Source organism: Physella acuta, unplaced genomic scaffold, assembly GCF_028476545.2.
Source record: "Physella acuta isolate Inbredline_101_S28 unplaced genomic scaffold, ASM2847654v3 ptg001071l, whole genome shotgun sequence".
Lineage (NCBI taxonomy): Eukaryota > Metazoa > Mollusca > Gastropoda > Physidae > Physella > Physella acuta.
Window position 1 is genome coordinate 62,873 of NW_026732588.1, and position 14,143 is coordinate 77,015.

General features: G+C 44.0%; 1 protein-coding gene across 1 annotated transcript; it reads left to right on the plus strand.

Moving 5' to 3' along the window:
* The first annotated feature begins 460 nt into the window (after positions 1–460).
* LOC131955513 (uncharacterized) lies at positions 461–13,481 on the plus strand. The gene is made up of 4 exons (XM_059319660.1): positions 461–1,432; positions 2,336–2,525; positions 3,847–3,929; positions 9,984–13,481. The coding sequence occupies exons 1-4, from the start codon at positions 671–673 to the stop codon at positions 13,110–13,112; spliced, it is 4,164 nt and encodes a 1,387-aa protein (XP_059175643.1). The 5' UTR covers positions 461–670; the 3' UTR covers positions 13,113–13,481.
* The last annotated feature ends 662 nt before the right edge of the window (positions 13,482–14,143 follow it).

The window sequence follows — 14,143 nt, forward strand, 5'->3', positions numbered from 1 at the left end:
ACGATATATTCTTGCTTATTCATCGGAATTTAATTTATTTGGAATCGCTGCACTAGAAGTTGATCGGAATAGAGTTCCAAGATTTGTTAACTGATAGCTTATATAGAATTTTTAAAAATATAATTCGTTGAGTTTATATTTTAAATGTACTCTACACATATTTAAATTTTCTTTTTTTGTTTTCTTTTACAGATTAAAGAGTGTCTTCCAAAAAAAAAAAGATCGTACACATTATATTTAGAAAAGTTAATCACCCATTAAAAAAAAATAACTTTAACAATATTTAAAAAAAAACAAAAAAAAAAACAAAACAAACACACAAAAAAAACTAATTTGGCCCATGATTAAAACTAGATCTGGCCACCAAGAATGCGGAACATACTTGCCAGGTAGTAATAGACAGGAAATGTTCACGAGAGTCAAGTCAACAAGATGAGCTGGTATCTGCTGAAGCATTTTCGGACGAGAATACAAAAAACATGTAGGCCTTATAGGGAACATTTTAAAATGTTGAATTTTCAAGACTCCCACTAGAGGGTCTCACAAGTGTTGTAAATATAAACCTCAATGGGTCTCAAATTGTACTACGTGAATCAGATGATGCCCTGGATGTAGGTAGAGAAACACAAGTGCAAGAACTCGCCATGAAGCGACACCTGGCCGGCTGAACATGCATGGGTCAGAGGTCGCCATAGCGTGGATCGTTCTGTGCCCCATCGCTTTCCTCACCAACGTCATCATCCTCTTGGTCGTCCAGCATTACCGGCCCTTGCTCCACAGCTGTGATGTGGCCTTCACCTCCCTGCTCGTCACCATGGCAGCCAACGCGATGCTTCTCCTTCCGGTACAGTCCGTCACGGAGCTGGCCAGTATCCCGTGGGGCGTGGAACTCTGCACCTTCTACGTCTGGCTGTCCCTGACCCTACGAGCCTCGCATCTTTTAGTTCTTCTTGTTCTCAACGTCTACTGGGTCGCGTCCTTGAGAGTCACGGTCAAAGGTCACATGTTCACGTCATCCAAACACGTCAAATTTCTCGTCACCATCTGCTGGATTATCGCCGTCATCATCGGGATCATCCCAGCCACCGGTGGAATAAAAATCTTTCAGTTCTACGACTCGGAAACCTGCAAGTTCCTCCCCACGGATGTCAGCCTCGGGTTTGGCGTCGTGTTCATCATCATGGCGCTGGTCTCTTTCGTGATGGGCATCATCAGCAGTGCCGACTCCAGGCAACTCTTCAAGCACATGCACCAGGTGGCGCTGAGGAAGTACAACGCCGGGCGGTTCCACCTGCCGACCGTCTCCGGGAATGTGCAGACGAGCTCGCCCGTCCACGCCAAGTACAGCGAGCTGAACGTGGCGAGGGAGTTGTGTAGTCTTGTGTTCTACGTCACGCTGATGTCGTCATGTCTCAACTCGATTCCGTTATTTGTAAGTAAATTGTTTTTAAAAATATATTAACTATTGGTTGGTTTGTGATGGTAGAATATGGGATGTCAAATAACATGCCCTGCTACCTTGGGGGGTAGAGTTTCTTCCAGGCATCTCTTCGAAGAAAGTATACCGCCCCCCCCCCCCCGAACGAGATGGATTTTATATAGTAAACATACACTTTTACTAGTTTCCACACCCCCCCCCCCCCGAAAAATGTTGACCCCCCCCCGAAAATTTCAAGTGCCCCCCCCCCGGAGAAAAAAGTCTGGAAGAAACACGGGGGGGGGGGGGGGAGGAGGAGATTGAAGTTGATATAAACTGCTAAAACAAAAGGAAGTGAGATGGAGGAAGTTACAGCTAAGTAAGTGTAGCGGGAGGGGACGGCGTGGCCTAGAGGTAGAGCGCTAGATTGCTAACCAGAAATTATTGAGTTCGATTCTGGGTGCAAGTCAGTATACCGTCCCTGCGTCCACCCAACTCTGATGGACACCCAACTCACACTAAGGAGTGTAAATGCGCCCTCTTTTTTGACGTTAAAACTTCACCAAAATAGAAATAATTAGAAAATCACCCAATAACTTTACAAATTGTATTTCATGTACGACTAGTTATTTTTCAGCAATGCTATCTATATCAATCTGTAACACCTATTTTTATACATTACAGGTGAAATTATAATAATTCGCTTTGTTACCCTTTAGCCATTTTGGTTGATAATACGTTTGTATTTCGTATTGTTTTGTTACTACGAAAGAAAAATACAAGCGTATCAATTCATCAATAATGTAGTTTCTGTAGCATATTCCATTGGACTGATAAGCTGACAGTAAAACAAATATTTGCTCACCCAACTACCAACGCACGTGATTTAACATCCCCACCCCCCTCCCCACCTCACAGGTCTCACAGTTCGTCCAGATCGTCCAGGAGCACGATAGGGTTGTCATGGAAACCGTCCTGCTCTGGCTACTGCTGGCCGAGGCGCTGGTGCTGCCCCACTTCCTGTGGCTGATGTCCAAGCGGTACCGGCACGCGGCCGTCTACACGTGGAGGGTGTTCGTGCTCAGGGACAAGGGCGCGCGGGAAGAAGGTCAGCCATGTTGGTGACGTCATGTGCACGTGATCTTTGATACTAGGCCCAGTTTTGTTGATCCCAAATTTTGTTACGTCATATTATAGTTATCTCCCCAAACCCTCATTAGGAAGTGTTTTCTTTGCAAATACCAATTAGTATTTTAGTGTTTTTGTTTTGTTTTGCCAATACTAATTGATATCGACTATAATTAAAACATGAATTAAATTTTGGGTGTTTGGGGGGAAGGGGGGGGGGGGGGGGGGGGGTTCAACTATGTTGAATGTAAACATAGATTAAATAAACATAGATTATACAAAATGCAAATTATTAAAATACGTTAGTTATCGACAACTAGTTATTTTAGGAACAATTTTCGAACTTGTCATTTTGTTGTTCTTATTTCCTAATTTGTAGAACACTTATTACTTGTTATTATTAATGTCTATATATTTTAATGAAAGGCAAAATTTTAACCGGTGATTGTTTTGAAACTGTTGTATTATTACTTCTTGTTGGCTTGGGTTTTGTTTTAGTAAATTACAAAAAAAAGGGTGGATCACTGAGCCTAACCTTGGACCGGATTAGCTTTCAGCAGTAAATAACGATAAGCCGTGTTTCCGGTAAAATTATCCCAGCTTTCAAACAGATAAGAGCAATGTTATTCCGTTATTTATTAGCTATTTCCTTTCAACGAACGGAGACAGCTTAATCGATATTCCGGGTACTTTTTCGAAACAGAAAAAAAACAGCTTTAATGTGGAAGTTAGTTGGTGGTGATAGTGGTTGGGGGGAGATGGGGGATGGGGGTGGGGTGTGTGATGGTAGTGGTGACTAAGTTGTGATAACGTAACTTAGGAAGTGGGATCTGAATTTTTCTTTTTGTGACTTTGTGAGGAAAACGAAGGGGGGGGGGGGGGATAACTAGGGCAGTGTTTCTTCCAGACTTTTTTCTCCCGAGGGGGGGGGGGGCACTTGACATTTTCGGGAGGGGCGGTAGACTTTCTTCGGGGGGGGGGGGGCGGACACTGTTAAAAGTATATATTTTCTATATAAATTATATAAATTTCATTTCGTTCGGGGGGGGGGGGGGGCGGTAAAAAAATTTCGTGGGGGCAAAGCCCCCCCCCCCCCCCCCCCCCCGAAGAGAAGCCTGGAAGAAACTCTGAATTAGGGAAACAAGCATAACAATAATGGTCGAGCTTTGAGCGACTACGCTGATAATGAAGGGTAACGCTGAATACTAGCGGTTCGGTTTGGGGTACGGCTAATCAAAATGTAGCAAATTGTTAACAATGACTGGATGTTTACGTTCATGTTCTTGTTTTGTTGTGAACAGATGCTGCAGCGTGCAGTCTCCAGTCGTACAGATTTGTGAACGGAAACATGAACATTAGGTCACAGACTAATGGAGTTGGGCAGGTAATGGTGGCTTCTCTGGCACTCCAGGCATTGTAGTGAGGAATTGTAGGGAGGGCATTGTAGGGAGGACATTGTAGGGAGGGCATTGTAGGGAGGGCATTGTAGGGAGGGCATTGTAGGGAGGGCACTGTAAGGAAAGCATTGTTGAGGGCACTGTAAGGAGGGCATTGTTGAGGGCATTGTAAGGAGGGCATTGTAAGGAGGGCATTGTTGAGGGCATTGTAAGGAGGGCATTGTTGAGGGCATTGTAATGAGGGCATTGTTGAGGGCACTGTAAGGAGGGCATTATCTCAGACAAAATATCTCAGACAAAATATATCAGACAGAATATCTCAGACAAAATATCTCAGACAAAATATCATACGGACAAATGGTCTCTTGAAAAATGATCTCAGGACAAATGATCTCAGGACAAATGATCTTAGGACAAATTATCTCAGGACTAATGATCTCAGACAAAATATCTCAGACAAAATATCACACGGACAAATGATTTAAGACAAATGATCTCAGGACAAATGATTCAGGACAAATGATCTCACGACAACTGATCCCAGGACAAATGATACCAGGACAACATATATCAGGACAAATGATATCATGTACAAAATATCTCAGACAAAATATCTCACGGCAAAATTTTAAAAGTATATAGGATAATTCTGTCTGTGAGATCATTTGTCCGTGAGATCATTTGTCCGTGAGATCATTTGTCCGTGAGATCATTTGTCCGTGAGATCATTTGTCCTTCAAATCTTCAAGAGACCACCCAGTTCTTTCTGGTGCAAAATCTTTCAATTTTTAATGCTCATCAAATGCAGTTTTATAGGCTAACTGTAACTCATATGTTGATTTAACTTCACTTGTTCAAGATCCTGAATCTTTTCAATTAAAGATGATATCCCCTTATTATGGATATCTTATTATCTTTTAATGGTTCCATCCTTCAACTCTCTTCGTTATCAGCTTGTGAAATCTTTTGATCAAATCTAATGGATTAGCATGACCGTTGAATCATTTGGATCAGCAGCTAGTTCACCAGAAGGAAAATTGGCCAATTACTTCGTGTGTGTGTATGTATGTGTGTATGTGTGTGTGTTTGTGTGTGTATGTGTTTGTGTGTGTACCTCAGACATGTAATTTACAGCCTCAGTTGGCCTTGCCATGGTCGCTTTACTATTAGTTTTCATCATCGGCTTGTGAGGACTGATATAGATTTACAATAGTAATACTTCTTTCTGACTTCTACTTTCATTCATTTAAGATGGTTTACTTATACATAGATCCAATACAAAACGCCTAATCACAATTTTATTTCTAAATCTGAAAATGCAAATGTGTAATTAAATGTTGATTCAAGGGATTTTTTTTATCGGCGTGGTGGGTTGAGGGTGTTTGAGTTTATCAGTAGAGCCGAAATAAATTTTGTATTAAAGAAAAATAATATTCTAAAAATGATATACTAAGCAGTCAAAAGAAACAGTTGCACACCCAATTTTCGTCTCTTTTTACTTTCTCCATTATATTACTACAACTACAATTTATGTTCATGTCTTTGAAACTGCATCAAACTAGAAATTAAATTGTAATTATCATCTTTATTGTTTAAATAAATTTATTTAAAATACAACTACTGAGGGAGAAGTACTATATTACTTAATTTACACCACAGACTATTTCAAGTAGATTCACTAATTAGCATTACTCATACTTCACGTGTTTATAAATTAGGTATTTATTTCAGCTAATGGTTTTCTATTTGAAATAGAGTAAAAAAATATTTAAAAATACAAGCAGTATAGATTTTAACAATCACTCATATAATATTTAATATTTACATTTTTTGACTAAAAAATAAATGCACATAATTTATGTTTATCTTACAATTAAGATTCTCAGTAGTGTTTGAAAACACCAATGTCGATATTTTCCCTTGCTTATTTTAAATTTATACATGGGAAATAATTTTGAATTTATACATGTATTATTTCATAAATATTCATTGATAAACAATTATCAACATTTTTCAACTTTGCCAAGTGTCAACATTTATCAAACTGTTTATATTATAATTTACAATGTAATTGGTATATTTGTTTATAGACATTTGAGTCACTAAAACTATTCGATTTGAATTGTTGTTTTTTTAAACACTAGATCTAGTATGAATAGACTTTGCATTTAGAAATAGAGCAGGAAAGGGTATTAAAAATTTAAATATGTTTTATGAATGTTAAAAATGGTGTTACTTTTAGCAATCATACATTAATATTCTTTATTATATCGACCAACTGACCAACCAACTGTTTGACCAACCAACCGACTAACCAACCCATTGACTGACCAACCAACCGACTGACCGACCGACCGACTGACCGACCGACTGACCGACCGACCGACTGACCAACCGACTGGCCGACTGACTGACTAACCAACCGACTGACCGACTGACCAACCGACTGACCGACTGACTGACCAACCGACTGGCCGACTGACTGACTAACCAACCGACTGACCGACCGACTGACCAACCGACTGGCCGACTGACTGACTAACCAACCGACTGACTGACTAACCAACCGACTGACCGACTGACCAACCGACTGACCGACCGACCGACTGACCAACCGACTGACTGACCAACCAACCAACCAACCAACCAACCAACCAACCAACCAACCAACCAACCGACCGACCGACTGACCGAATGACCAACCGACCGACCGACCGACTGACCAACCAACCGACTGACCAACCAACCGACAGACCTACCGACTGACCGACCGATCGACTGACCAACCAACCGACTGACCGACTGACCGACTGACCAACTGACTGACCAATCGACTAGCCAACCGACCGACCGACTGACCGACCGACTGACCAACCGACTGACCGACCGACCGACTGACCAACCGACTGGCCGACTGACTGACTAACCAACCGACTGACCGACTGACCAACCGACTGACCGACCGACTGACCAACCGACTGGCCGACTGACTGAAAACACCAATGTCGATATTTTCCCTTGCTTATTTTAAATTTATACATGGGAAATAATTTTGAATTTATACATGTATTATTTCATAAATATTCATTGATAAACAATTATCAACATTTTTCAACTTTGCCAAGTGTCAACATTTATCAAACTGTTTATATTATAATTTACAATGTAATTGGTATATTTGTTTATAGACATTTGAGTCACTAAAACTATTCGATTTGAATTGTTGTTTTTTTAAACACTAGATCTAGTATGAATAGACTTTGCATTTAGAAATAGAGCAGGAAAGGGTATTTAAAAATTTAAATATGTTTTATGAATGTTAAAAATGGTGTTACTTTTAGCAATCATACATTAATATTCTTTATTATATCGACCAACTGACCAACCAACTGTTTGACCAACCAACCGACTAACCAACCCATTGACTGACCAACCAACCGACTGACCGACCGACCGACTGACCGACCGACTGACCGACCGACCGACTGACCAACCGACTGGCCGACTGACTGACTAACCAACCGACTGACCGACTGACCAACCGACTGACCGACTGACTGACCAACCGACTGGCCGACTGACTGACTAACCAACCGACTGACCGACCGACTGACCAACCGACTGGCCGACTGACTGACTAACCAACCGACTGACTGACTAACCAACCGACTGACCGACTGACCAACCGACTGACCGACCGACCGACTGACCAACCCATTGACTGACCAACCAACCGACTGACTGACTAACCAACCGACTGACCGACTGACCAACCGACTGACCGACCGACCGACTGACCAACCCATTGACTGACCAACCAACCGACTGACCGACCGACCGACTGACCGACCGACTGACCGACCGACCGACTGACCAACCGACTGGCCGACTGACTGACTAACCAACCGACTGACCGACTGACCAACCGACTGACCGACTGACTGACCAACCGACTGGCCGACTGACTGACTAACCAACCGACTGACCGACCGACTGACCAACCGACTGGCCGACTGACTGACTAACCAACCGACTGACTGACTAACCAACCGACTGACCGACTGACCAACCGACTGACCGACCGACCGACTGACCAACCGACTGACTGACCAACCAACCAACCAACCAACCAACCAACCAACCAACCAACCAACCAACCAACCGACCGACCGACTGACCGAATGACCAACCGACCGACCGACTGACCAACCAACCGACTGACCAACCAACCAACAGACCTACCGACTGACCGACCGATCGACTGACCAACCAACCGACTGACCGACTGACCGACTGACCAACTGACTGACCAATCGACTAGCCAACCGACCGACCGACTGACCGACCGACTGACCGACCGACTGACCGACCGACCGACTGACCAACCGACTGGCCGACTGACTGACTAACCAACCGACTGACCGACTGACCAACCGACTGACCGACCGACTGACCAACCGACTGGCCGACTGACTGACTAACCAACCGACTGACTGACTAACCAACCGACTGACCGACTGACCAACCGACTGACCGACCGACCGACTGACCAACCGACTGACTGACCAACCAACCAACCAACCAACCACCCAGCAACCGACCGACCGACTGACCGAATGACCAACCGACCGACCGACCGACTGACCAACCAACCGACTGACCAACCAACCGACAGACCTACCGACTGACCGACCGATCGACTGACCAACCAACCGACTGACCGACTGACCAACTGACCAACCAAACAACCGTCTGACCAACCAACCAACCGACTGACCAACTGACCGACTGACCAACCAGCCAACCGACTGACCAACCAACCGACCGACTGACCAACCAAACAACCGACTGACCACCCAACCGACTGACCAACCAACCGACTGACCAACCAACCGACTGACCAACCAACCGACTGGCTAACCGACCGACTGACTGACCAACCAATCGACTGACCAACCAACCAACCAACCGACTGGCCAACCGACTGACCAACCAACCAACCGACTGACCAACCAAAGAACCGACTGACCTACTGACCAACCGACCTACTGACCAACCAACCAACCGACCAACCGTTGTGTTGCATGACCAAACCTCTGTCTTTTGCATGTGATATCAAATGATGGCCGTTTCAAATTTTCATAGCTTACAAACAATTTAATATACTCTTTGAAAGTGAATATTGTTATAGATTTTTCATTTCTTATTCTGCCAACGACTGTTTCAAATTTTTAATGTGCCACTCACTACACATGAAATATTATTCTCGCTGCTGATGTAATCGAATTCTCCACTCAATGAAAGTCACATTATCACAGTGGCGTAGCGAGGTCGGGTGTCACCCGGTGCGGCACTTAATGGTGTCACCCCCCCAGAGGCATAGAGACCCTTCCCAGGGACAAACTTTCAAATTTTCGATTTGCACCCCCCCCTTAAACTTTCGATTTGCACCCCCACCCCCTCAACTTTTTCTCTATATATTTTGCTATTTTTTGCCTTGGTGTCACCCCCCTAAATGGTGTCACCCGGTGTGGTCCGCACCCCCGCCCCCCCCTCGCTACGCCCCTGCATTATCACGTGTAAAAGAAAAGGAGGGGGGGGGGGGACAACAGGTGGGGTGTATGTGTCTCTAGTTTAAGTAAAGTAAAAAAAAAAACAACGTAGGAATCTACTACGGGTTTTTTTTTTTACTTTCTCGTGTACAAAGTAGATCTATAGAGGAAGTATCGTAATTGTGCAAAATCGAGATTTTTTTACAAATCTCAACGTTTTACACTTCCCTGAGTCGGAAAAACATAGTTTTGCAATTTTGTCCGTATGTCTGTGTGTCTGTATGTGTGTGTGCGTGTATGTGTGTCTGTGAACACAATAATTTGAGTACCGTTACAGCTAGTTTTTATTTATTTATTTAAAATAAAACAACTTTATTTAATTATTTGATGCATTTCTTAGTAGTTGCTTTAAAAAAAAATATCATTAGATCAATTATTTTTTTTCCGTTTTTGATCCTTACATTAACCACATCCTCTGCCATCCCACAGGCGAACGGCCACGCGACCAGAGGCAGCCCACACGACCACCAAGAGCTGGAGGACAGCCTCGAGTACCACCAGACCACCAACGGCAACGGCCGGAGCTTGCAGACCCCAGGCCAGGCCCAGTACATCATGACGACAGACCTCGATGACGGCATGACAGTCGTGACGCAGCTCACGTCAGGCGACCCGCGGGCCAACGGTCAAGGTCACGTCGCCATGAATAACCTTGACCCCGCGGAACCGACGGTGCGGAAAGCGCCGCCGAAAAAATCTCCGAGAACGAACATTCCGGTTTCAAATAAGACACCGGACAGTTCAAAACAACCGGAAACCGTGAGTCCTGCTGCCGGATCCGGCTCTGAAGTTAGCAGATCCACATCTACCAGACAAGAATGGAAAGAGCGAATGAGGAAGAAATATCTCCCTACCCTGTTCGTGGACGAGCATCCAACCCAACCGGATGCAGGTGAAGTAGATTTAAGCGACGTTGAATACGTTCAGTCAGGTGATGCGGTGCTGGAAACCCATGCGGGTCACGTGACCCGTCTCCCCACCACCGCCAGCGTCGACAGCACGTACTACATGTCCAGCGACTACCACTACAACTACCTCAGCGAATCGATACCGCCCAGGTTGAAACACTCCGCCACGTACGAAAGCGAAGCAGACGACGACTTGTACGAGTCACGTGACATAGGGGACATACTGGATAAATCTGGACAACTTGAAAGCTACGGGTTCGAGACCCACAACCTGGATAACAAATTTCCAGAAGTCTCACTTGACCAGTCTTTTCCTGAAACGGAGGTTCAAAACACTCAGGAAGAAAAAGGAAAACTTAACAACCAAGCTAATGTTGACGTTATAGGGTTATATTTTGAAGATTCGACTCCAGATATTCTCGAAGAATCAGTCTCCCATGCCATTAAACCCGAGATTCGACGCGATAATTACAGAAAGTTTTTATCGATTACAAATCTTCAAATTTCCAGCGTGGATGTTGATGAAGACATGGATCACGTCCCGAAAACAGAACCAATCACCACGCAAAGGTTCAATATTTCTGAGGAGGATTCTGTAACTTCAACGGCCAGGTTAGGAGGCAGGGTACCCCAGGAGGAGAGTAAGCCACAAATGGTTGGTGAAGTGGATAGTAAAGTATCGGCAATCGGGCAGGACAGTGAGATGTTGGCAATAGTGCAGGACAGCGAGGTTTCTGAAGTAGTGCAAGAGGAGAACGAGGTTTCGTCAGTGATAGCGGAAAGCAATCTGCAGGACAGCAAGCTACAGGCTGTAGTGCAGGACAGTGAGCTGCAGGCATTAGTGCAGGACAGTGAGCTGCAGGCAGTAGTGCAGGAGTATGACGAGATGCAGACAGTCAGTGGCAGTGAGATGCTGCGTCTCAAGATACAATCTCGGCGTGTCGCCGCGGCCATGGAGTCGACAGACGAAACGTCTTCCAGCGAAGACGATTTCGACTCCAACACCGCGTCTTTAGAAGAGATAGCTCCCTCTAAAGTATCCGGAAGAGAATCCCATGTGGATCAGATTATTCCCACAAACGTAGCCGTAACGGAGTCGAACAACGATTTATATTCGGAGATTGAAAGCGAGGAAAGACGTTCGGAAAATTTTGTCCATAGACAGCAATACAGATTTTCAAATAGCCCAGATTTAAACAAAACTTACGATGGAAATTCTAGTCAATATTTAAACAAAGATAATATTAACGAAACTAGTCATAATTTAAACAGAAGTAACATGAACAAAAATAATCGTAGTGATGTCTTTACGTACAAAACTAGTCCAAAATCTGTTAGGAATCCTAATCTAAAAAATATTGTAACGAATCCATTTTTACGAGAATCGTTTGAAGTAGCTTCTGAAAGATCTCAAGCATCAAATAAGTCGCAGCTTCAAACCAACCCGTTTCTCACGGAGTCCTTCGATGAGGTTGCACATAACTCCCAGCAGCTGAATCCTTTTCTAAAATCTGATGAAGTGTTTGCGTTTGGACCAGTGTTAAACGACCAGAATACCACCACAGGTGGCAAAACTTTAAATAATGGTGTACTATCAAAACCATTTCCGGGTCGAAGGTCAGCCAGACATACCTCATCTGAAGACGAGCTCAATTCTATTTTTAGCGACAGCTCCATGGACAGCCACCGAAGTGAATCGTTCGATTCGATCAGCTCTCTCGACAACGTGATCGACAGTCAACACGAGATCGATGATGCTAAAATGTCGGTGACATTTGAACCGTACGGCGAAAGACACCCCGCGTGGATGGAGAATTCGATTAGCGCCACAAGCCCTAGAACAGACGACTCAGGTTCCAAATTTCGTATCACCATCAGCGACGAAGTATCCAACGACGTGGTGGAATACGATTTAGATTCTGTCAATATCGGAGTACAAAGTCCGATATCTAATCAAGGGATGAATAGAAGTCAATATTTGACCAACACGCCAAATTTAGTGCAGTATCGATTCGATGATGATATCGAGCGCGGGTTCGAAGCCGCCTTAGCCGCGGATTATCTTGTACATAGCAACTTGTATACTGGAATCTGTTTCGAGGCTATACAGGAAGAGACGGAGGATTCCGAAAGTCTGGCTAGTCTGGATGAAGCGGAGAACGTCTTCAAGACGCATGCGGTAATGTCAAGGCCGTCTTCAAGGGCAAGCGTCGTAGGATGGGCGGAAGAAAAGGGGTCGAAAAATAACGAATTTCTGGACAGTTTCAACGACATTCAGGACACTACGTGGAGCTTTCCAGAACGGACATCCGCCGATGGTAGCGATGACGTCACCACCGGTCAAACTGCGTCTTGCACCCAGGGCAGGCCGGTCTCCGACCCCTGGGGTTTTAACGCCAGGTCCTACCCAGCAGACGACCAACAATCCACCGACTCGCTGGACGATATAGAGCTCGCAGACGACATTGTCACATCCCTACCCTCACATTTGAAACAAACGGAATTCACCCCGTGGGCGCAGGGGCCGGTCAGGTCACCCAGCCTCGATTTGAACTTCGATTCGGATTTCTCTTTAGAAGATTACTCGGAAACCTCCCGACCTTTCACCCCTGACGTCACTGACGCCAAACTCCCTTCGGCTTATTTTTAGTTATTTCCATCCTCAGTATTAACTGTTAGTGTTTTCTGTTTACTTCATAAGCATTCCATTAAGTATTTAAAGCAGAGCATATGTTAATGATTTTAATTTTTTTCTAATTTTTAAACCAAGCATAAATCCATTGTAAAAATGTAGGTATTGCATAACTAATGAGACATTCTGACGTGTTTGAACTAATTATAGATAAACCTTCAGATTTTTATTTTATTTTGAGACTACATTAATTCACATGTTATTATAATATTTAAAATATTTAAATCTACGGTGGGGTGAAGAGAAACGAATTCAGCATTTAATATATGTACATAACACAGTACCATGGTCAGTGATTGCTTGATTACCTGGTCGATCATTATGGCTTGGGGAAGGGGGAGGGTAAAGAAACAGGTGGGTGGGGTAATTATATTGGTCACACTGTAAGATGGTGGTCTATTTTATGAATATGTTAATGTAATTAGATGGGGGGGGGTGCTGTGCTAGGGTTGTGGGTTGAAGACAATATCATAATCTTTTTAAAACAATGTGATATAAAGTTGAATCTATTTTTCAGAGGATGAAGATTTTAGAATGGGAGTACAATCATCATGTGAATATGTTTTATGTCAATATCATACGCATCGTTCTCAAACTGTCTCAATCTTTAAACATTGTTTTAATACACACAATCCTGTCTCACTCTCTCACAAGCTGACAAACTCACACACACACTGGGCACACACAAACTGGTCACACCCCCCCCTCCCAAGAGGGACCCAAGCCTACGATTTCTCTCAGCTTCCCTTGTCTAATCTCTCTCTACTGTCTCCCTCTATGAACAAAGTTATCTTGCCGTGTGACGCCTCTCACCCTGACGACCCTGTCCCTATAGTCTCCACTAGCGGCGCACTCACACACACCGAGACGAGATTTGTTGCAAACATTTTTGTTTACAATTTATTTCAGTTTTCTTACTGCCCAGACGAATATTCACCTTTAAAAATGTAAACAGTGTTTTGTTTCAGCACACAGAACACCGTCACACC

Excerpts from the sequence above, each read along its gene's own strand:
- LOC131955513 (XM_059319660.1), top strand. The coding sequence starts at position 671 with ATGCATGGGTCAGAGGTCGCCATAGCGTGGATCGTTCTGTGCCCCATC. Across the intron at positions 2,526-3,846 it reads CAAGGGCGCGCGGGAAGAAG|ATGCTGCAGCGTGCAGTCTC; the intron begins GTCAGCCATGTT and ends TGTTGTGAACAG. Across the intron at positions 3,930-9,983 it reads AGACTAATGGAGTTGGGCAG|GCGAACGGCCACGCGACCAG; the intron begins GTAATGGTGGCT and ends GCCATCCCACAG.